General features: G+C 36.9%; 1 protein-coding gene and 1 non-coding gene across 3 annotated transcripts; one reads left to right on the top strand and one right to left on the bottom strand.

The window, feature by feature from the left end:
• Positions 1 to 2,842: 2,842 nt before the first annotated feature.
• Positions 2,843 to 2,914, bottom strand: Trnaw-cca. The gene has a single exon. It is a non-coding gene; the product is annotated as a tRNA-Trp (tRNA).
• A 6,578-nt stretch (positions 2,915 to 9,492) lies between these two features.
• LOC123320779 lies at positions 9,493 to 12,006 on the top strand. 2 transcript variants are annotated; one of them, XM_044908206.1, is made up of 3 exons: positions 9,493 to 10,460; positions 11,087 to 11,280; positions 11,622 to 11,765. In XM_044908206.1, the coding sequence occupies exons 1-3, from the start codon at positions 9,503 to 9,505 to the stop codon at positions 11,631 to 11,633; spliced, it is 1,164 nt and encodes a 387-aa protein (XP_044764141.1). In that variant the 5' UTR covers positions 9,493 to 9,502; the 3' UTR covers positions 11,634 to 11,765. The 2 variants fall into 2 exon arrangements, with proteins under 2 accessions (XP_044764141.1, XP_044764140.1); XM_044908205.1 differs by having other exon boundaries at positions 11,087 to 12,006.
• Positions 12,007 to 25,767: the final 13,761 nt, after the last annotated feature.

Below are 25,767 nucleotides of genomic sequence, written 5' to 3'. Positions count from 1 at the left end.
TTTTAGACAAAATTTGTCAAAGAAAATGTCAAGATTTCTAAACTGTTAGGAAAAATTCATTTCCTCAGTGTAAGAAAATGATGTTTCCTTACAGTTGTTTTACATAAATGATTGAAAACGCGTTGTCTATGAGGAATTAATTTAAATTTTGAAAATCTCAATGCTGATGATATTGCTTTCGTATTCCGTCATTCTGATTTTATAGGCAAAGAAAATTGTTAGGAATTACTTTTTCGAGTGGCGTATGCGTCCTTACTCCAATATAACCGAGGTTTCATGTTTCCTTTCGAATAATCATCAAAAATATAGGAAATTGAGTGCAGTACTCAGTAAGATTTTTCAATTTCTTCAATCCTTAATATCTAGGAGAAGAGCTGGATTCCTAGCTGAATTGCGAAGCCCAACTTTGCAAAATTTGCGTCTGAAGTTGAAAACTAGGAATTATATCCTGCATAAACTACTTGGTACTTTATGGGGTGTTGATGCAACTTCTCTTTGAACGGCAGTCTTTTTTGTTTTTTTTTTTGACTACTAAATATTATCGACGCATTCCCAATTCTTTTTTAAATTCCAAAGAATACAATTCCACGTAAACCTCCGTGGTCCAACTCTTTACTTGATTTGAAGGTAAGGGGCAAAGATATTTAGCAGACTGAATGGAGTTCTTAAACTATTTTCAACCAAGAATTAGTTAGTTTAGTGTTCACTCGAATAGAGTTCTTGGTTTTGGTTTTCTGATTCGTATAAGAACAGGTCACGGACGTTGCAATAGTATGCTTTTCCAATGAAATTCAGTTGAGAGACCTAGTTGCAAATGTTGCGCACCAGAAGAAACCACAAATCATCTGGTTATAATTTCCCCATTTATAAATTTCAGGAGGGTTTTAGGGCTGTACATGCAGTTTCTGAATCTTTTTTGAATTGGGTTGTGAATTTAAGGTGAATCTGAAATATTGAATTCAATTTTATTATTTCACATTTGATTTTTTTTTACTGTTTCTTATAAAACTTTCTGGTAACTTGGTGAAGACTGGATTTTCTTCTCCTTCGAAGAAAGGATCAATTTTTGCAGTGCGAGAAGCCCTTCAATATAAAAGTTTTCAGCTTATTTTGTGAACACTTTAATATCTTACAATCCTTTACACTCACGTGACGAAAGGATCTTTACTGGGATTTGTCCTTACGCTGTTGTATTATACTTATTATTTCTCAATAATTTTATCAAAATTATGGGTTCTTTCACCATGGCCATAATGGAGGAGGTTCTAACTCTTTTCAAGATATATGGGTATCAAAACTGGATACATTTCTCACGTTTTCACGTGAAACACACAAAAAAAGAAACTGCAACATTCCTATCTTTGGATTTTTCTTAAGCCAAACTTGGCAGAACCCGCTTAACAGTCGCCTAGTTACTCAATCAGCAGAGATCGTTGGTTTTTCATCGGCATGATCCCGGGGGAGTTGTTCCTCCTGAATCCGTATGAAGCAATAAAGTTTGCATTGGACCAGAATACAGATAACCATATAGCTTCTATTCCACCTGATGGAAAGAGAGAGACGCATGGTCTATAAATTAAACTGGTTTTTCTGTGGCCAGTCTCATAACTAATCATTCTTGAAAGTTTAAAAAACCGAAAGAATCAGTCTTTCCATGTTTTCATCTATCGGAACAAGTTATCCATGTCTTTTCACAGGTAAAAGGCAGTACGAATCGAGTTCAGCGTGAGCATTCAAACTTTTGGGGACAGAGCCGTATTAGAAATTGGAATCTGAATAGTATACTAGTGACTTTTGATTTCATTTCCATTACAGTTACATTCATTGTTTATGGAGTTATCTTCTTTCAGAAAAAATGCACTGATATAAAACATTAGATTAAGTGAAATTCAAGTGAAGTTCGCCGACTAGATTCTAGATTTGACAACACAAAAAATCTTTATTTTATTTCTCACAAATAGAAACAAAAAATACATTAAGAGTTATTGCCAATCGCAGTGTACAAATGAATAATCATCATGATTTGGGAGCAGAAAATTTTCAAGTTGCGAAAGGAATCACAATCGTTTATCAATACCTATAGGGTCTTGTACAAATATTTCAACAGTACAGATTCTTGAGGTCAAAAGAAACAATTTTTTTTCTCTACCATTCTTTTCGAATCGGATCGGTTTAATAGATACAGGCTGTTGAAAAACCATGAAAACAATGTTATTTTTAGTACTTATCTCACCAACGGTTTTATCGCATGAAATGAATTTCGGAAAAAAGTTTTTCATCAATTTGATGAATCATTTTTGAACACAAGTTCTCACCCACATTTTTTAGTTTTTACATTATGACCATTACGTACCATAAAAAACTAAAAATTCAGAGAATCCAACTCTTGAAACTAAGTTGGACGCTATCTAATGAATATTTGAACGTTTTGAAGAATCTACTCTGTTAAAATATTTGTATGAGTCAAAGACTCTCCCTGTATAGTCAAGGAAAGCATGTTCAGGATTGAATCAATAATAAAGTATTGAGCACTTCTGAATTTTTCTAACGTTTTGTTTCGTCAAGTACCTTTTTGAGTACACGCTCGGTCAATTAACACCGCATATCCAGAAGATCCAGGAAACCCTTCACAACGAGCTTGTGTGCTGAATTCACCTAGATGAGTGATATTTAGTTGAAATAATACAGTGGGTAATGACCTCCTTTGTTTTGATGAGGCAACCTGTTTTGGGTTACTTAAATTACATACACACAAATAGATTTAGATTTTTATTCAAGCGACATATTCAGGAAGTATATAAATAGCTTATGAAAAACACAGAATCAAAATCCAAAAAGTTTATGACCCCGACGTGATTTGAACACGCAACCTTCTGATCTGGAGTCAGACGCGCTACCGTTGCGCCACGGAGTCGATGTATATATATGTTATTGACAAAGTGAAATACTGGATGTGTAATTTTGAAATTTTTTTAAGATAAATTCATAGGTTTACTTCAAAATCGTAATAATTGATCTACCTAAAAGAATCTGTTGGCTCATTCTACTTGAAATAGACAGATTGCCTCACCAAACTGGACTCACTGATCTGCCTAAAAATGAATTTCTCGGATACTGGGGAATTCCCCTCAATTTAGAATATCACAGCATATGCGAGTTTAAAATGAATAATTTTGAGTTTCATTCATGAACTTTTCAAATGAACCGCGGAAACTATTCAAAATCATTCGTCAAATATGAGGTTTTGAAATTTAAATCGCTTCGTTTCTAGTTTACCATTGGGCAACAGGGCCTACTAGAAAATAAAAAGAACAATGGCTTGTTTATAAAATAACAACTGTTGATTTACAACCATGCTAGGGCGAGTACTCACTGGCGAGCTTCAACAGCAACCGGCCATAAAAATCCCATAAAATTTTACGACCTTCCTCGTTCGTCGCAAACTTCATAGACAGCCATCATTGTCTATCTCATCAAGATAGTGTATTTGTTATCGTTTATTATCAACGCATATTTCAGTCCATGTTGCCAACTTGTGTAATAGAAGCGAAACGCTTCAAATTTTAAATAATCATTTTTATTTTTCATTTTTAAGTACCTACTTAAAATCTTTTTTTTTGGGAAACGGTTGAAATGGTTATTTCAAAATGTGACGTTTCAAAGATATTTCATTTTCGTCAGAAGGAGTATTCCCTATTGGTCAGGTAGGTACTGATCTTTTTAAATGGGTCCATAAGCAATTGCTTATCGATCTATCTAAAAAGCGAATCAGTTTCAATTCAGAACTGCAAAATCATATGATGAATTTAATTTATTCGTCTACCTGCCTAAAATACGAATCAGTTTGAATTCAGAACTCAAAAAGTGCATGTTGAAATGTTGAATCAATGATTTGACTGAAAATCAGGTATAGATATATGGGTAAACTGATATACCTGCTTGAGAGGCAAAATGATTTGCTTATTTATCTAGCTAAAAAGTGATCAAATTAAATATTGGAACTGCAAATGTGTATATTATTGATACAAAAACGATTAATCTATGAATCCGTTGTCTTAGTGATTCATTTGAGAGGCAAAACGATTGTCTTATGGATGTATATTTATAAACTGAATCATCATCAAAAGCGTATTTCTATTACTTATATGACTAATCTTCATCTTTAAGGTGCTGCTCAAGAAAACAAAAAAATTATGAGAGACCCAAACAATTTTTTGACAAGGAATTACCCCTTAAATTGTTTCGCACCAATTCATTTACACCTTGCATATTGAACCTATTCCTATGATGAATCTATCAATCAATTAGTTGAGAGGACAACCCAGAATCGACGCGATACGGTCCTGTGGTCGTCAGGTTCATCTTATAATGAAATAGTCCATTGTCTATCGAAAATGTCATGCCGTTGTTCGAATGCCAAACCGCTCTTGATTAGACATTTCAAAAACTAGCGCCAGTTTCAGAACCTGTTGATCTGTCCCTCAAAATGAAGGAAAAAAAGATGTCTGACATTGATGACGTAACTTTTATCGGTCGATAGTGTCCCTGTTTCTCGTTTTCTATTTCTTGTCCTCCGGTTGACGGATTGCTTATTAGAATTTCAGCAGATTTATGAACCAGTGACAAAGCAACGGCCAAGATCGTCGACTGAACTGCAATAAAGACTATGCGATTAGTATCTTCACGTAGAAATGTTCACGAATTCAAAATTTTATTTGTTGCAAAACGAACTGATTATGGAGGACAGAAAGATAAGTGTGTCTTCAACATGTACATTTATTTTAACAGTGGATTCCTAAAAAAAGTAATTTTCAGTTTTAATAAAGATTTTCATTCCTCTCTGAACACAAATTTTCACAAAAACTAATCCAGTTTTTTTACGATGATCATAACATACTTATTCGAAATCGGGGGTGTTATGATTTTGCCAAAAAGAGAGGTGGACTGATTGTATTACAAGATAATTGAAATGGGGTGGTATAAAAACATTTATTGTATACCGTTCACAATCATAAAATGAATAGCATGAAGCTAATACAGTTATGAAAATGTATATTAACAATATCTATAGACTCAGAGAGACATTATTCAACTAAAGGCAGAGATAATCCATGATAGTTCAAATGAGAAGTCACTCGAGGTCAAACTTAGTCTTTGGGAAAGTTCAATAAATTCAAAATTAACAAAACGTTTACAGTGACAGAGCAATCAATGAAAATTGATTGCGACAACCTCTTTATTTCATCAGAAAAACAGAAGGTAGAATAATGAATTTTAATGGCTTGGTTGTAATAGTGAAATAGGCCAAGAGTTGAAATTCAATTGAATAAGTCATCAATGAGAGATCAATACATTAGCCGAGCAACAACTATAATTTAAACATGAGAAGAGCAAGAATATTATAATAAATATGATAAGGGCAAGAATTATATAGGTAGTTAATATGAGAAGCGCAAGAATACTATAGTTAATCCGAGAAGAGCGTTGGTTTTGGAGAGAGCGAAAATTCATCAATGAATACAATATCTACAGAAACGCACTGCTTACAAATAAGCACAATTAGAACGTCCATCAGAAAAATACAAGATACAATTGATAAATTATGAGATATACAAAAAGAGAGCACTAATGAGGGAAACCACTAATCATTGGTTTCGAGAAGAGCAGAAGGCTGAAAACTAACATGTAAATCGAGCACGATGTATGAATATGAGAATGTATCAATGATCGTACAAAGTATAATGAGTAGATCATATCAACTGAGATTGTACACGATTACCAGAGCAGGCCTTCAATAACAGAAAACTGTTATTAAAGAGTATTTCTGTATTGACAGTACGTTTTCAGTGTCAATTCTTCGTCCAATGTCTTTTCAGCAAAATGTAGTCGATTTTCAGTACTATATTTCATTCACTTTTATTTTAGCAGTCGGTTGGCCATGGAAATTTGAAATATTTCACTCTGTATAGTATGAAAATGTGGGGTTATGAAGCTTGTCAAAACATTTTTGGGTTTTAAATCAACGCTATGTTGCCCGTTCTACGTAAAAGTTTCTGTTATCACGTATTTTATCACGATGTCGAATCTCTTAGGAAAATATGTGACGAACTTAATTGAAGTTTATACAAACTGATTGAAGGCATTCCAAATCCAGTTATTTGCATGGAAAATATAAGAGATCAGTATAATATCATAATATGCACTAGCTTGAGGAGAGTTAATGTTCGTTATCTTCTTTGGCTTACATCATTTGTAGATTTCAAAAATATTAACTCAAAGATGAAATGCATATCATGCAGTGGTTGGGAATGCGTATCTCCCGAAGGAATTAAGAGATAATTACAAGAATGTTAAATTCTTCAACAAAAATCATCTTGCATCAATATAAGTAAAAGGAATTGAAGGAAGTTTCAAGTTAAGATGAACTTCACCTTTGAACAAAAATTTCACATGAATAAACAAGTAACAGGGCAGCTTGCGCGTATTTGTGGCTATTCTTCTTAATACATTGATGTAATAATAATAATTATAGGTATTTATTAGTACCTTAAGACATTTACATTGTATAGGACAAGTCAAATGAAGAATAGAAAAATCCATTTTAGGGAACTTATTCTCCGATGACATTTATCGAAAATCCTGTAGTAAACTTTTCGCATTAATTCACTCAAACATCAAATTCTCAAATGCCACCACTTTTTTGGGTCTCCCAATAGAAGGAAATTCTTTGTCATCCTCTTCATTCATTCACAATCTTTCTGATTGTGGAAATATTCAGCTGAAATATAAGCAGTATAGATTCAGATGAAACATTATATAAATTCTCTTACATTGAATATGTTCGCTACCGTCTGACGTATTGTGGATTTTAGAATATCAGAGTGTAATTATTTGAATGAGCGGACCTAAATTCTAAATAAACCTTCCTGAAACCCTGTCTCTTTTTTCAATCACTTTCGGCATTTTCGTAATAAAATTGATATTAGTTATGGCAACGGCGTTATGACATTAACGGCATTTCATGAGTGCCAACCTAACTTCGTTCTAGTTAACTTGAGAAAATTTTTTCATGGCCAACCGACTGCTAAAATAAATTTGAATGAAGTATAGACATAATATAAGTTCGTTTCTTATGTTTCTGCCTAAGCTATAAATTTCGATTTCGTACGTTTTGAAAGATACGTATTTTGGCGTTGACTTGGTGATGTCACACACAAAAACTTCGTGAATATTGAAAGCATATTCTGGCATACTTCGAACCTCAAACCACTGTCATCATATTGAGATGTCAAGCTTTCAAAACTATGCATTTTGGTGAACATTGAACTAGTGACGTCACACAGAATATATTTTGAACACAGTTCAACGCAACAATTGAAAATAGGCCTTGTGACCCAATTCGATGAGTTCAGAAAGAATTCAGCTTTCTAAAGGCGGAAACACATTATAAACACGCGACGCGAACTGACGCGTAAATTGTACGCGCGTGGCGTCGGGTGTAGTATGATTCTGGTCTATAGAAAACAATACATTTGATTCGACTTAACACGCATCACGTTTCAACGGGTCGCGTCGCGTTTTAATAATGTGTTTCCGCCTTAATTGTAAAAAAAAAAATAAAATCGCCCCAGTAGTTTCAGAGATTTCTCTACAAACTTACATGCACTTCTTTTTTGTGATATTAGTAAAGATTATTCCAAGCATCTCGAGGAATGTTGCTCAAAATCTTGGGAAGATTGCACACATATTCCTTCCTTTAATTCAACATTATGCATGTTTTTATTCACGTTTTCTGTATTCTGTGTACCTTGTACCCGCTTAACATCCCACGAAAACATATTGGTTTCTTCCAGTTCTTATTATCAATAGTTGAGTTTAATTTTCTTATGTTTCAGCCTTGAACCTCGATTGGCAACATACAAGTGGCGCAAATCGCTAGTGTATCCAGGGAGATCTCCCACGGCCTCTGCTCAAAAAAATCTACGTCAATCTTCGTCGATAACAATGCAGACAAGAAACGGAGGACTTGTCTGTCGGAGACCGGTGAAGAACTGCCGTCAGGACCTCGACAACTCGAACGGTCGTTTAAATAACGGCGACGCGAAAATGGCCATCATGTTTTCTGTAATGTATGAACAACACCTCGGTTGTTACCATTCAAAGTTAATTAGAATTTACTATTAACACGTTCTGTCGAACAGGAGAGGAGTTTTCCCCTTCGATCTGGGTTGACGTCGTTTGGTCATTGCATGGTAGTCAATCAATGTATAGGAACACATAAACTTCTATTGAATCACCTAGTAGTTTACATGAAGAAAACAAACTTGAGGAATATATGAATAAAATAAGTACACTTTTATAATCATCTTAATACATTACTTGACGAAATTGAAATAAATTTTGTCATACAGAGGTTCCCAAAATTAACAATCTGAATTGAAAAGAAAGCACATTTTTTGGTCTTTATATATTAGTCATTTTCCATGGTCACTTTGCGTAAATGTGGGGAAAATCCGTTTGATTTCCCCTTGCAATAGTGACTATGGGCTTGAAGACCTTCGACTTCGATCTAATTAAACTGAAGCATAACTTCTTGTGACCCATTCCGATCAGCACTACATAATAATAAAAAAAAAAAGGATCATAGAATTTGTCAGAAGAGGAGGTCATAAAACGCTCTAGAGGTGCCCGCAGGGCTCCCAGGGAACGAGGGCGAAGCCCTAGTTCATGAAACGCCCTTTACCCGAAAATTGCGCAAAAAATGTGAAATTTCTGACATTTCTCAATTTCATTCTTCCATTCCCTGTGAATGGAAGACCATCGAACATTGGTTAAATCACAAGTTTTTATGTGGGGCAAAGCATAAGTGTCACCTGTTGGACGAAGCATAAGAGTCACCTATGTGACGATCGATGATCAGAAAAAATTTCCACCACTCACAGAGCTGGATGTTTTACATCAATAAGAATCATAAATGGGCGTTCTTTTTTTACTATCGGGGTGATGGCGGATTACTTCGAATAGTGACCGTTTATCACGTAATGATTCCTCATTTCTTCACCTTCCGAAGTGAAGGCCCGAGTTACTTCCGAGGTAAACCGCGAGGGCCGCAGGCCCGAGCCACGGCCGAGGCGATCATATGCCTCCCGAACGTATAGAGTCATTCGGGGCAACTGTGCGCACTTTTGCCTTTCAAGCCATACCCTGTTCCAAATGTTGAAGCTAGGATAATTAAAACATATTCATAAGATAGAGAATTTTCTAATCTATAAGAAAACATCAAAAAGCAAACAAACAAAAACGTTTTCTTTCCGCCAAAAAGAATTTAATAGAGAAAGTCGGAGTGCGTTCACATGCCCCGTATTGAGGGTAAGTGTGCGCACCCTCACGGGGTAAGTGAACGCAGTGCTTAGTGAACCACACAATCAAAACAAATTACAAAATAATGTCATCAAAATGTTACAATATTAGAGAAATGCGAGTATCATTACATCAAGCGGCGATGGCGGGTGCACGCGGAATTTGTTGCTCTCGATGTTCAGAGAAAATTGATAGATATAAAGATTCAATACTTTGCGTAAATTGTGAAAGAAGTTATCATATCGAATGTGTCAAGATATCAGTGGAAGATTTCAGCCGAATTCGTCAAGATGGAAGTGTTAGTGAGTGGAGATGCAATGATTGCTCCCAGTCAAAGAGTACAATGGAGATCATGAAGCAATCGTCAGACTCTGCTGGATTTCTAGTTACCAAGGAAGAATTGCTAAATTTGAAATTGGAGATTGTGAGTGATATTACTTCAGTCTTCAAAAATGAGTTAAAGGACTTGAGGAAATTGGTTAATTCGCAAAATAAACAAATTGCCGATTTAAAAAAGGAGATTGATAATCTCAGAAATGATAAAGTTGTTATCAGAGCGGGACATGTGGATACTCCGTATGTCCCACCCGCTCGGAATGCCGTATGTGAGTCATTCCTAACTGAAACAGAAGGTAAACAAACCGAGCTACGAAATTCTAACCAGATTGTCGATATTGACACATTAAAGACAGCCGAAGCGGAAAATTCAGGTTTGACATCAGCCAGCAATAACAACCCAAATATAAACAAAGGAGATTTGACAGAATTTACAGAAAGAGAAGATCTTGCAACGAAGTGGACAACAGTGACAAGAAGGGAAAGAAAAACAAAGAAAAGCAGTGAATCTGAATCGACTCGAAATACAGTACATAGGAAAACAAGAAGGAGTATTTTATGCACCGGAGACAATAAACTAGACGATAAGATAAAAGGCGCCATTAGGAGAAAATGGATTTACGTGGGAAGAATTGCCGGTTCTGATGTAACAGCTCAAGATGTGAGGAACTTCCTTTCGAATCTTCCTGGATATGAAACAATTGAAATAAATAAATTAACAACGAAAGGTACAAACTCGGCTTTCAGTATTGGAGTGCCTGAAGGTGAGTTGTATGAAAAACTTAACGATCCTACTTTCTGGCCTAGTGGTGTAACACTGAGAGAATTCAACTTTACAAATTTTTTTCGAAAACCATTAAATTCAATAAAGTGAAGAAAAATATTGAACTTTGTCTCTTTCACCAGAATATCCAGGCCATTAGTACTTCACATTTTAAGCTTGAACAGACTTTAATAAAACATAACGTCGATTTTTTATGTATTACCGAACATTGGCAGGACAGGGAGGAGATAATGAACTACATTCCTGAAGGATATAAGTTAACATCAGAATATAGCAGAGAGAAAGGTCATCATGGAGGCTGTGCTATCATCGTCAAAGAAGAATTCCATTATTCAGAGAGAATTGACTTTAAGACTTTCAGTGATTTCGGATCTATCGAGTGCTGTGCCACACTTGTGACAGTCAGCTCTGAGAAGAAGTTGCTGATAATCTGTGTATATCGGCCTACCACCCGGCCCCTAAGTAAAATCGAGGTTTTCTTCGAAAAATTTAATGGAATTCTTGACCAGTGCCTCATGGAAAATATTCCCTTTATAATTGCAGGGGATTTCAATGTTAATATTTTGTCCTCCACAGATGAGACTAATATATTTCTATCTATTCTAGAAACATACAATCTGACGGTGACTAATCGTGAGCCCACTCGTATAACTCCACACTCGGCCACCTGCCTTGATAATGTAATATCTAATCTGGAGGGCACTACAACTGTCCAGGAAGAGCATATGGCTGATCACTCGGGGCTTAAATTCATTTTTCAGAATGGACCATTACCTCTTGAGTCAGTAGTGAAGAAAAAGGTGAGAATATTTAATGACAACACACACCAACATTTTGAATGTCTACTCAAGAAGGCGGACTGGTCTAGTGTTTACCTTCTGCCAGAAAATAATGTGGATGAAATGTGGAATTCCTTTTCCGAAATTTTCGGCATGATTTATAGTATTGCTTTTCCGGTGAGGACAGTAAACAGGTGCAAGAAAAACAAATTTCAGAACTCTCCAGAGGTTAAATCATGGAAGCGGTTAGCGGATGCTCTGTTTGTGGTTTCTAGGTATAGACCCGACATGATGGAAAATTATAGATATGCAAAATACAGATACGATAAAGCAATTATTTATAATAAACAATTTCATTATAGGAGGATCATTGATGGAGCTGATAATAAATCGAGCGCAGTCTGGAATGTCATAAGGCAGATAACCAAGAAGAAGAGGACATCTGATGCCAAACTCCCAGCGCTAAGCGAAGAAGGTAATCTGGCGGAGGCTGCAGATGCATTCAATAGATTCTTTACGAATCTCCCACCGAGACAAACTGGAGGCCCAGAGGTCAATGTTAACAGCGCTATTCCAGAACGAACACATAAATCCCTCTATCTATTCGACGTTACTGAATCAGAAATATTGTCAGTTGTAAAAAATATGAAGAACAAGAATAGTTGTGGTCATGATGGTGTCCCTATGACTGTAATCAAACGACATATTTCAAATATTTTAAGACCTCTTTGTTAGATAATCAACTGTTCTTTCAGGGGCGGCATTTTTCCGGATTCTTTCAAGCTATCACTGGTTAAACCCTGTTATAAGAAAGGTGACATAAATTTGCTCTCCAACTATAGACCAATCTGCTTAACTACAGCATTTGCTAAGATTTTCGAGAAAGTACTTGCCAAGCGAATTCTGAAGTTCTTCCAAAAATTTGAAATTTTATCTAGGAAACAACATGGTTTCATCCCGGGGCGCGGCACTGAGACTGCCATTTTCGAGGTCCTATGGCAGATTACACTCACTCTCGAGCGAGGAGAGATACCAGCAGGACTCTTTGTTGACCTATCCAAAGCATTTGATTATGTTGACCATAGACGCCTGCTAATGAAGCTGGAGAGATTTGGTATTAGGGGGTTACCACTCAAGCTTTTTGAAAGCTATCTTGGCAACAGAAGACAGGCTGTCGTTTTGGACTCGCCTGGGGGGCGGCATATGTCATCTGAGGCCTCTGTTCTGGAGGGTATCTTTCAAGGCACAATATTAGGGCCGATCCTCTTTGTGGTCTATATCGATGATCTACCCACAAGGATTCAGGATGAGAATTTCGTGGTTGATATGCCGGTGCGTCGGGATGCTTGCTTGTTTGCGGATGATACAAATGTCATAGTGAGTGGTGACAATATTGAGACCCTATCAGAAAACATACGAGAAACAATGCAGCGTATTCAGGGTTGGTGCACGGAAAACAAGTTGAATCTGAATGCAGACAAAACCAACATTGTCATATTTTCTAACATTAGAACTAATCTATTATTTCCAGAGAAGATTACACTTGGTGATGGTGAGGTTCCTGTTAATCAGAATACCAAACTGCTAGGCGTAATGATTGAAAGTAATCTGGGATGGACGTTGCACTGTGATGCCTTAGTATCCAGGTTGAATTCCGTCATTTATACGTTCAAGATATTGAGAGATCAAGTCGATGTGGATACCTTAAAAACGGTATACTTCGCAAATTTCCAGTCTCTGCTGGCTTATGGGCTCATATTCTGGGGAGGTGGATCACAGGAGGAACGTGTATTCATTGTACAGAAAAAGGCACTGCGGACAATGTTTAGAATGAGCTACAGGACATCATGTAGGAACATTTTTAAAGCGCAGAATATTATGACTCTTCCCGGCCTTTATATATACAGAACCATGCTTTTTATGCACAAAAATAAGAATTACTTTCAGGATTTTGAAAACACGAATAATACAAGGAGAAAGTTCGCATACTTCTTTCCCACTCATAAGTTATCTCTCACCGAACATAATCCTATGTACACAGCAATAAAACTTTTTAACTTTCTCCCGAAACACATAAGGGACATTAAGGAATACACTACTTTTCGTAAATCACTTCACCGACTCATCATGAATATTGAACCTTATTCGATTTCTGAATTTAAGTGCGCCTGTGAGCGCTGAAGCAGATTTTCTTGTTCTCTGGAGTCTATCAAGCTATGTAATGTTTTTCTTTTGACTTGTTTTCTCTTTATTGTCGTGATGATAATTTGGAAAATAAATGCATATTATTATTATTATTATTATTATATTGTCAATACAGAAGCGCCTTTTTACAAGCAGTGCATTATTGTTCGTGCCACAATTCTTGGTAAACACAACACTTGATACATTCCCCTGTTGGTGGCTCTTCATATTTTTCTGAACAAATAGGACAATATTGATTGAGTCTTAACCAAGAAAATCAACAATGTCATAATTTATTCCTCACTAAACTAATGCCCATATAATGAATCTATGCGCACACTTACCCGCGCACACTTTCCCCAGTAAGCCAAAATTTGAATTGACGTTCTTATAGAGTTGAGCAGCTAAGAAAACCTAAAATTTTTATTATATATTTAGATTAATATGCCCATGATCGAATAAAATATTGTTTAACACTGAGGGACTCGGAACTTGGGCCTTGCAGAATGTGCAGAGATGCTAAAAATTAACAAGAAAACTTTTGAATTTGATTGATTGAAAATAAAAAATTAAAGAAACGGGCACGGCGCACTCCTATGAAAAACTAATATGGCGATTCTGCGCCCTTGCTTCACCCAAATGAACCCCTCTTTCATACATTGCATAGTCGAGATATTCGCTCTGTGCACACTTACCCACTGCGCTCAGTTACCCCGAATGACTCTAGAGGTCGCTCGGCAATATCAACTTGAGCGATTTCGTCAACTATCCAATTACAGTTATCCTCGGTCTATTGTCGTCTGTGTTCCCTATTCAAACTGTGCTCTTGCATGTGCATGAACTTGCAGTCGGCGTCTCAGAGTCTGATTATAAATCAGAACTCCTGTTGTACCCCCAGTGATCAATTGAGCCGAAACATTCTACCACTTCTCGCTGGGCAAACCCTTCCTGTATCTACCGTTTGATTTGATCAACATCTTCTCGGAATAACTGATGCTTCGTTATTGCTTCCGCCTCTTCAGATATGGTCCATTCAAATCGAACTTATACCTTCAAACGAGAAAAAACCAGATCTAGCAACAGTATCACATGATTTTTCATGTCACCGTCTGCAGCCTTTCACAATAACTAATCTATCAGTCAGTCAGTGCTGAGACCATTGGTGTTCCTAATTTATGTTAATGACTTACCACCAAATGTTGATTCACACCTTTGGTTGGGGACTTCTCCTTAATTATTATTGGCACCACTGAAGGTCAAGTGGAGGAAAAATTACAGAAAGCCCTTAAACAAACAGAGTTATGGTTCCATGCAAAAAAGGAATAAAAAAGAGCTTTGGGAAGTCTGGTATATACCAGACCAAAAACTAGTAATGCTTCTTAGGTATATATCTAGAACCTAACTTGAAATACTGGAAGCATAGGGTAGATCTAGTAACTAAACTATCCAATGCTACTTACATGATCAGAACATTAAGGCAGGTTGCAGCAAGCCCCAACTTAAAATAACTCAGTTTTTCCTAAACGAACACATGCACATGCATAACAGATGATCCAGATAACTCAACAAAACCCACTAATTAAAAAGAATTTAAACGTGATCCCTATCAATTTTTGAGCTGAGTATTATAAAATGGAAGTCTAGAGTTGAATGCCTGAGCAACAAAGCAGCTGTAGATGACTTAGTGGTGGAAATAACCACTTTAAGTGGGAGCTCAAGATTGTAGGGCACTGTACCTCCTCAATAAGTACTAATAATTAATATCAACGCTACATCTAATGTAGGGTTCATGCAGCTTTCTTTTTTTTTTGGTGCAGCAGGCGGAAAATCTGCAAAACAGACGAACACACCCTCTCTTGAGGGGGAACAGTGTGTGGGGATTCTCACTCTCTGAGCTCGAGACCCACTAAAAACCCTTAACTGCTTCTTCATAGGTTCCGGGCATTTTGCCTATTAACCAGTTGACTCTTATGGTTTCTGGACTCTCACACGATCATAGTCGTGTTGATAGTTGTATGCTGCCTATAGCTTTTATAGGTTAAGCTGTTCTTTGGTTACATTTAAATCCTTAACTGATCTCTCGGTCTTCGGTGGTAGGTTCTTGACCTTCTAGCTTCTTCCGTTGGATCATAGTCGACTAATCTTCGTAGTTCCTCATTTGGATGTTGTTTGGCTTTGTCGAATATCCTTTCCGCCTTTTTCTTCATAAATTCTGTAACTGGTTCCCATTCCAAGTCCTTGTAGATTTGTTTGTTCCTAACAAACCAGGGTACGTCCATCGCCATTCTAAGGAATTTATTCTCAGTGGCCTGTATTCTCTTGATGTGGGTCTTGGCTGCGAAGCCCCATGCCGCCGATCCATATGTGAGTTGTGGTCGCGCAATAGTTTTAATCATCGTCAACTTGATGTTCTTATTCATATGACTTCTTCTGCCTATGAGTGTATAAAGTTTACTCATTGCGGCTTTTGTTTTATCAACAGCACATTTGATGTGGTTTTTCCATGTAAGTCCTCTGTCAAGCGTCACTCCTAGGTATGTTGCTTCATTTTTCCATTCAACCTCTTCTCCATCAACTTCAAGGTTTTCTTCCATCCTCAATCTTCTCTTTTGCAGTAATATTGCTTGAGTCTTTCTTCCATTGATTTGGATTTTCCATTTGATGCACCATTTGAGTAATTCATCTATGGCTTCCTGCAGTCTCCGGTGTATGATCTCTGGGTGTCGATGTCTGAACGCTATTCCTGTGTCATCTGCGTACAAGGTGAGCATATTTCTAGCATTCTTCGGGATATCATAAACGTATATTACGTAAAGCAGAGGTCCAAGTACCGATCCTTGAGGCACTCCCGCTTCCTTTTGTCTGGTTTGAGAGGTTGCTTCATCTATCTTCACATAAAAGCTTCTATTCCTCAGATAGTTCCTATTCCTTGGTCGAATATCCTGCTTTTTTCATCTTGTAGATTAGGCCTTCGTGCCATACTCTATCAAAAGCTCTCTCGATATCCATCAGAACTAATCCTGTGGCCTGTTTGGTCTGCATTCCTTCGGTGACGTATTCTATGAGCCGTAGCAATTGGAGTTCAGTCGAATGTTCTCGTCGAAATCCAAATTGTTCGGGTGGAATTATCTTCAACATTTCTGTTTCCTCATTCAGCCTTTTGGCGATAACCCTCTCGACGTCTTTTCCTAGTGCTGATAGTAGGCTGATTGGTCTATAATTTTGAGGAAATTTCCGTTCCTTTCCAAGCTTGTTGAAAACTATCATTTCTGCAGTTTCCCATCTCTTGGGTGCAGCTTTCTTGAGAGCTAAGAACTAAGGAAATAACAGATAAAATTATCCAATGGCATTCACGTTATCTATATCTGTTCATTAACTCGGTTTTTTATTTAGATCAAAATTCTATAAATCCATCAATAATCTCCTCCTGTTCTCAGATATTCCTTGCTTCATTATCGTGGTCGAAAATGCGAGGGATCAAGCTATCACGGTGCAAAAACCGATCCTCGCCCTGCTCCTGCTGGCGATCAATCCGCACAAACATCGCGCATGCTCTTCCGCACAATTGCCCCGGACAATCGCTAGATGTCACCCGTTTTTTATGAGTGTTAATTTCCGACATGTCCCCGGCAATTGTCACTCTTTCTACGTTCGAAACCGACACGGTGTCGTCCATAAATCGGCGAGGAACAATCGGACATATTTCAACGGACAGGAAACTGTCAGGGTTCCTCGGCCGAGGTACCTACGATCAATTTTTTGCGAGGTCGTAAATCGCGGACATTTCGCCGGACAAAGGGAGATTTTCACTGTAATCTTTGACTCAATTAAAGACCATCGCAGTCATGGTGATTCAAATAAGAAGAAAACGAGAGAAAATCCGACAATGCACTCTAATGGTTGATGTTCTTCAGATTCGAAGATAGCTCCCGATTAACACAAATACGTTACATTTTTCAAGTAACGCTATTATAATTATTGCTGGCAAAAAAACGTTAGGAAATACAATAATAAGATTTAATTCAGATGCATACTACCCGCTGATATGAACATCACCAAGTGTTACGACCTGAATTGTACTAACCAATTTGCCATCGTCAGGACCACTAAGTGGAGAACGTTCCACCGAAGAAAAGCAGATGCTGACCATGGTTTCGGTCTCATTTGACCTCGTCAGAGCAACAAAGCTTCTCCTCCGATGGAAATACGTTTTTTTTTTGTGTAGCAGGGGGAAAATCTGCAAATCAGACGAACCACCCTTCCCTGAGGGGGAACAAGTGTGAGGTTTCTCACTCTTCTGAGCTCGAGACTCACTAAAAACCCTTAACTGCTTCTTGAGTTTTGGTTCCGGGCATTTGCCTATAAACCGTTCATCTCTTAGTCGGTTTTCTTCTCGCACACTATCGTGCTGGGATTTATGTGTTTATCCTCTATTGGATAACCCTTTATTGGATTATTCAATAAGTTTCTGTTCTTATTTAAATCTCTTTTTAATTGATCTCTTGGTCTCCTTCGGTAAATTCGCATTCTCCTCTTGTCTTCCTCTGGGTCGTAGTCCACTAGTCTCCTGAGTTCTCGATTCGGATGGTTTTTCGCTGTTTCGAATAATTTCTCTGCTTTTCTGTTCATGAATGGTTTCTCATTTTAGGTTCCTATAAATCTGTCTATTCCTGACAAACCAAGGTGGATCTATTACACATCGTAGCAGCTTGTTTTCAGTGGCCTGAATTCTTTTGATGTGGCTCTTTGCCGCGAAGCCCTAGGCAACTGATCCATAAGTCATCCATGAGGCCTAGCAACGGCTTTGATTATCTTCAATTTTGTCTCTTTCGTCATGTGGCTTCTTCTTCCTATTAAAGGGTAGAGTCTATTCATCGCTGCTTTCGTTTTGTCGATTGCTTGTTTGATATGACTTTTCCAAGTAAGTCCTTTGTCAAGCGTTATTCCTAAATATTTGGCTTCATTTTTCCAGTCGATTTCTTCGCCGTCAGCTTCCAGTTTTGTTGTGGGTCGCAGTCTTCTCTTCTGTAGCAATATTGCTTGGCTCTTTTGTCCATTGAGCTTGATTTTCCACTTTATGCACCAGTCATTTGTTTCGTCAATCGTTTCTTGTAGAACTCGTTCTATTACTTCTGGGTTTCGGTGTCGAGTTGCTATGCCTGTGTTGTCAGCATATAACGTTAGCATGGTTCTTGGATTCTTCGGAATATCGTGAATGTATATGTTGTACAGAAGTGGCCCAAGCACTGACCCTTGGGGTACTCCAGCCTCTAAATCTATTTTAGTGGGATGGAAATACGTTTGGAAATGACGGACTCTTATTCAATACTGGCAGACGCTACTGAGTACTATCGAGTATTAGAGAGCGCCACCTAATATGAAACTAGAATCCCCTCCAGATCGAAACACAGACGAAGAAAATAGCATATGTTGATATTCATATCAGCGAGTAGTAGGTTTGCATCTGAATTAATTCTTACTGTTGTATTCATTGCCTCACTGTTTTAGAAGTGATCCTTTTCATTATTGTTAGGAAAAACATTTCATTTTGGTTGCATACCAACGTTAACCGGCTTCAGAGGTTACAAAACAGAGCTATTAAAAATATATTCAATCTCAAATACGAGACAAGTACATCATCATTATATGAAAGCTTCCCAATCCTTCCAATAAAAAAACCGATGAAAACTGGACTCTATACTTTGGTATACAAAATAAACAATAATCTTTTAAAAACTGATATTACCTTTGAGAAGTCACCACACAACTATCCCACAAAGCACAGAGACAAGTTTAACTTAGATAAAACCGTTCGATCAAACTACGGCAGAAGAAGAAAAATCAAGGACATATATTGAATTATAATAATTATTCTTTTCTGTTCTTGTATATACCTCAAAAATGTATATCTGCGATGACAACGATTATGTTAATTTGCAGTTTCATCAATAAATAATAATAAAAAATAATACTTTCCTTCTATGCCTACTCTTGATAATGACAAAAAGGTAGTCCTAATATACCATAATTGACAGTGACAAAAATAATAAATAAGCCAAAATTATACCATGTTTTCATAAACATAAAAAAAGTATATGACTGAAAATAAAAATTGTAAATCTAGACTCCAATTGGAGTTTCAACAAGATTATCTTTAGTTATATTCAATTAACAAAAATGAGTTCAATAAACAGAAAAAGGTATTGCACATTGAAATATGTTATCTTTTTACAAAATGAACACGTTTTAGCGTATTCATGGTTAGACTACATATTTCAAGATTTCTTGTTTTCTTGACAAGAAATCTTGGTATTGACAAAAATTTCTTGTCTTGTTTTGAAATTCTTGAAATTACTTCTTGTAATTCTTGAAATTTTCAAGAACTTGGCGACCCCTAGTTTTTTCAGAAATGCCACCAGAATTATATTCTGAATTTCAGAATTCAAGTAAATGTTGAGTGGCTCTGACCTCGACAAAGACTTGTCAGCAAAATTACAATCCTCCAAAACGTTTTGCAGAAGCATCCACGTTGAATTCTTTCGATTCTAATCCGATGACCAATACTCCTAATATTTCCTACACTTGAGCAATAATCGTTGTTTAAAATGTGCGGTGTTCCTCTTATACCATAAGCTCATAAAAGTAGATAACTATGTAAAATCGCGATCCCGAGAGTGACAAAGTTATAATTCCAACGACATGGACAGGCACGGCCATCAAGTTGTCGTGTTTGTTGTAATAATCTTCGAAACCGGTAATTTGAATCGACGTCTTCGAACTGATGTTCAATCATTCGGAAATTAAACCAATTAATTCTTACCGTTGTTATAAGCGCTGGATGTTTATGGGTCCAAGTCTAATTACATATTATTGGTACTATTCTGATCCAGAGATGATGTATGAGAGTCGGGTTTGGCCAAGCGATGGGATTATTGATTTCCTGGAGACTAGGAGATATCTCATGTTTGCAATTAAGTGCCATAGTGAATTTTTGAAGTCTGGCACGTTTGAAACATGCATTTTTCCAAAAAAACTTAAGGAGAGACATTGTCGATCGATCGTGGTACCACTGCAGGATTGTTTTCCATTCTTCACTCCATTTTTGGAAATAGTTGTTGAGTCAATTTTGAATCCAAAAATTTAAATATCAATCAAGGCGATTTCACAATCTTCGTTCATACCAACTGGCGAATTCCATACGGTGTACCTGTCGTCCACAAGACTCTCAACCGATTTCACCATTGACTTCACGATCTAGATGACCTATCTAGTCTTCCATATCGTCGTCCTGCCGCGAAGGTAACATTAAACCAGACTCTTCAGCTGCGTGCTTCAAGCAATCATCAGATATCTTTTACCACTGCTTTAATTCGTATCCGATGCCTTGTCCGACATGATATTAATAAAGGACGCGATGTGATCTAACGCAGGTTATAACGCTTAGAGCGCCATCTGAACTGACAGGCAGTATCAATGTCAGCTACATGACGTTGTGCAGATGGCGGAATATCTGGAAATCGAAGGGGATGAAACCATCTCGGATAACGTTTCGGCTGATGGATTCATAGATAATTTATATTTCGTTGAATATTTCGAAGATATTCTAAAATTTCACAGGGTTTTTCAAAGGTGAGGCAGGAGGTACAACTCATTCAAGTTAAACGTTTCAACAATAATCGTATAATTAAAATATTCTAGATGGACCTCCATTTTCTGGGACGCCCATGTAATTTTGCTCATTGACTATCGTGCTACAGACAAAAATATCTATTACGTCATCGATTGACTTCAGGAAGCAAGAAAAATAGCGTCGAATGCAGAAGAAAGAAGTTCTGTTCCACCAGAGGATATTACTCTGTGTCACAAGTCATTGGAAACAATAATTCAATTAAGTGCCTACAGATTACTCTGACGTGTCGTGAGACCAAGTCATAATGCAAAGATTATAGAGTAGAAAGATAGGAAAGGAAGCTACTAAAGTGATGCGCGCGCCATCTGTGTTTCAAAAGTGTTATTAAGGCCCTAAAACTGGTTAAAATATTAATCCGAGGGACATATGCAAAAACATATGAAATTTTGTGAGATTTCAGATCGCCATTTTGATCAAAGAGGTTTTGAATGTTTTGATTCTCGTACCGCCTTTTGTTTATCAAACTCGTTCTAGTCGGTGATTATTGAAATTTTGGTCTAATTTCAGAGTGGCCAAAATGTAGTCGGTTTCTAGTACTAGAGATATGAGGGCGTCTCCTGTCTTTCTACTCTATAATCTTTGGTCATAATGCGCATGATTCAAAAATCTAACATACGATTTTGCGCGGTAGCATTCAGATTGATCTGACGTGACATGGGAAGAACAGTTAGAGGAGCGTTGAAATTAATGTATCAATCTTGAAGTAGGATATGCAAATGAATAAAGTAGAATCTGGATGAAGAAAATTGTTTTCCTCAGTTAGACCATGTTTAGTACTTCGAGTACTCAACTGTGATTGGCCTTGCGGATATCCAGTGCAACTACTATTGATGTAAGACTTTGGATATTACCAGTATACTGTTACTTTCTTTTCACTTCTTTATGTATTATAACTAGGTATTACAAGCACTCATTGTAGTTCAATAATAGTATAAACTTCTTAAAAAAATGAACACACAATATTGCTTAGTCAAGAGATTAGATCAATTTCCATCTGGAAAATCTCCCAGAATGAATTCCTTCTTCGTATCTTTTTCAATTTATGGATTGATTCCGAGAAAATATGCCTGTAATCAATTATCGCCCATGGTCGATCATTCGTTCACCCTCCGAAGTCCGGGTCGTTGGTCCTTTATGGTCAACAGGTCGGAAAAACAGGGTAATTTTCTGGCGCACATAAATTGGCCGAATGTGCGGACCAGGCAAAAGGGTCTGCTGCGACAATTTTCCTTTTTCCGGTGATAATTGCATACTTTTCCCTTTCCGTCGGACCATTTTCTGCAACCCTTACGCGTCATTGAACGTCTGCTGAGAATTTATAAAGGTTGGAGGGGTAAAGTTGGAAAAGTGGCCTTCTCCCCTTCGGAAGGTTTTCTTATAAATGTGTTTGTCCAGCGACAAAGAATTTTTTGGTTAGTTACATTCTATCACAGTGAAGATACTGCTTCTTTTCATCTTCGTCATACGTTATAGTTTTTTTTTTAATTTTTTTATGATAGGGCTTCAAAAATGAACGAAACATAGAAAAAAAAAACATGAAGACTGTTGGTTCATATATCTGATTATTCTAGAATCGCAAAGAAGGTAGGTTATGGAACTTTGGAGTTCAATATTCTGTGTCCACACGTAATTTACACTTTTGCTATAGGTAGACATTTTCCAGGCAAACTGCTGAGTTAGCGTTCTGGATTGTTGTTGTATGTTGTATGAAAACATCAATTTATTTTCATATAGGGTGACAAAATGGGAAATGTCAATTTCCTTCCTAAGATGGCTTTTTGTCAATGTTTTTCAACCAATTCATTGTTATCCTGAATCGACCCAGGTGACCAATATGTGTAAGGTTTTCTTAGGTGATCTCATTGAGAACTTGATATTTTGTATTATTTTTCTGTAACTCTTATGTGTCTGATATGATATTTGGGATGTCCGTGTTATATCCACATTTTGTGAATGTTCCTGATCTATTCACGTAACATATTTGTGACTTTGTTCTATATTTGCCATGTATCAGTTTAAGATCATTAAGAGAGTAGGACACCCTTAGCGTTTTAACTACCGTCGGGGGCGCTATAAGACGTAAAGAAATATCCAAATATCGAAAGATTGTGAGATATGCCATTGACACCATCGTTTTGATTAGTTTATATGTATTTATTATCATAGTTTTTTCAGTTATCTACTTAGACATATTTTCACTTGAATTGTGGATTATTTAAAATGCAGATATCGATTGTTTAATCAGTTATTTGTTTGTCATAGTGATTTTTCGGTAAAATGGTGAATTGTTGGAGAATAAGTGATATGGATTTCGAACTGTAGGCCAATAAATCATTCTTTGTGTTTTCAAAGGAGTCCATTGGAACATAAAAGGCTATGATTGTATGATATATCCAGCATTTAAACATTCCATTTGACTTAAATATATAATGAGCTACTAGGTGCAGATAAGATATAGGTTATTTCTTCACAAGCTGCATGTTATTTATAAAAATAAAGTAATCAATCATATCTTTCGATTTTTTTCAGAAAAATATGCATATAGTAGATATTCTTCATATTCCCACAATGCATACCATGGGAATATGAATTCATGAAAACATTTGTAAATTTCATGTTCGCGTTCCATGATATCAACGTAACATATTTGTAACTTTGTTCTATATTTGCTATGTATCATTTTGAGATCGTGGAGAGAGCATGACGCCATTAGCGAGAAATGCTATTGACACCCTCGTTTTGATTAGTGGATATGCCAAAATTTCAAAGAACTAAGTTGAATGAATCTAATGAATATTTGAACATTTCGTAAAATAAACGTATTCTTAATATTTTCTCATAATGATGCGCCGTATGAGTAATTTGATGTTCAAAAATTCAAAAGTATCTGTGAAATTTGGAAAATTGGGTACTTTGGCTGAATACAACTCTGTTTAAAAGATCCACAGATGTATAGTATGACAGATTTAACTGGTTAATCCGTAGGTAATTTTTTTTTCCTAGGGGTGATACAGCTTATTACGAAAACTTAAATGGCTGTATCTTTTTATAAGGGTGGAATCGGAAAAAATGGTAGGTATAGAAAAAAAGTGTTCCTTTTGACCTCAAGAATCTACTGTTAAAATACACTGCGCAAAAAAATTAACGCACATTATGGAAATCTCAAATTTATTTTACAACTGAAGGTGTTCTCAATGGTAATTATTTTTATCAGAATTATGCATGCATATGTTATCCACTTTCAACGGTTTTCTTCAATACAGATGTTTTTTCCCAGCAGGAATAAAAAAAGATGATATTATCAGATTTTGAATGTATTCTAAAATCAGTTGTTCTCTATCAATTCTAGTGATCAATAGTTTTTCTTTCGTTTGATTTTCTACACCCGATCGCTATGCAATGTGCGCAAGCGGTAGTTTTGCGAGAAGAAGGGTGGACATACACAAGAATTGCAGAAAGGTTTGGAGTTTCCCATACAAGTGTGTCCAGAATGTTGCAGCGATTCAGGGAGACAGGTATGAATGTCCGAAGACCAGGACAGGGTAGACCACGGGTAAGAACTGCCATTCAAGAATGTTAGTTGAGAGTTTCTTCGTTGAGACAACGGTTTGCAACGGCTAGCCTCCTTCAAATTCAGCTTGAGCAAACTCATGAGGTGCAAATTAGCACTGAGACAATAAGAAATCGCCTCAGAGAATATGATTTAAGGCCTCGTGTCGCGGCAAGATGCCCAGCTCTTACCCCAGCCAATCGAAGGGCGAGTTTGGATTTTGCGAGAGAGCATATCCATTGGGAAGAGGCCGATTGGGAAATAGTTCTCTTCATCTTCACAGATGAATCAAGATTCTGCCTCTACCATTGTGATCGACGTTCAATTGTATACAGACATCCACATGAAAGATATGCTCAGTGCAATTTCCTGAATACTACTGGTTTCGGGGGAGGATCGATTATGGTATGGGGTTGAATATTTTTGACTGCTCGCACAGACCTAGTGGTCGTTGATAATGGAGCTATGAATGCTGATAAGTATATAAGGAACATTCTTGAAGAGCATGTAGTGCCATTTGCCCCATACATTGGTGAAAATGTCATTTTTATGGACGATAATGCCAGACCCCATCGTGCGCGCATCGTTCAGGAGTACCTTGAAGAGGTTGAAGTCTCTCGAATGGAATGGCCAGCAAGAAGTCCAGATCTCAATCCGATTGAGCAGGTTTGGGACAACCTCAATAGAAGGCTGAGAAGTTCAGAAAATCATCCAGCTACTCTGACTTAGGAATCCAATTCGGAGAAATCTGGGAAGGATTAGATCAGAACATTTTAAGATCACTCATTTTGAGTATGAACCATCGTTGCCGAGCTGTAATATACGCAAGGGGTGGAAATACCAAGTATTAAATCACTTATCAGCATTTCAGTATTTTGAAAATTGTTCATTCCTCTTCTTTCACATAAGATTCGGTGAAATCCTGAATTTTTCTTCCATTTAATGTGTCTTGTTTCGTTCAAAACCTTCCCGAGAGAACATTAAAAATAAGTTATGAAGTCAATGTAGAGTTAACTTTCATTAAAATTGAGATTTTCAGAATGTGCGTTAATTTTTTTGCGCAGTGTATTTGTACGAGTCAGAG

This window comes from Coccinella septempunctata, chromosome 9 (assembly GCF_907165205.1).
Source record: "Coccinella septempunctata chromosome 9, icCocSept1.1, whole genome shotgun sequence".
In the NCBI taxonomy this organism is placed as follows: domain Eukaryota; kingdom Metazoa; phylum Arthropoda; class Insecta; order Coleoptera; family Coccinellidae; genus Coccinella; species Coccinella septempunctata.
The sequence above is the reverse complement of the archived record's forward strand: the minus strand, read 5'-3'. Positions and strand labels throughout refer to the sequence as shown.

Bases quoted from the DNA above. Each gene is read 5' to 3' on its own strand.
- LOC123320779 (XM_044908205.1), top strand. From the start codon at position 9,503: ATGGCGGGTGCACGCGGAATTTGTTGCTCTCGATGTTCAGAGAAAATT. The intron at 10,461-11,086 runs GTGAGTTGTATG...TATCTATTCTAG, and splicing joins CAGTATTGGAGTGCCTGAAG to AAACATACAATCTGACGGTG.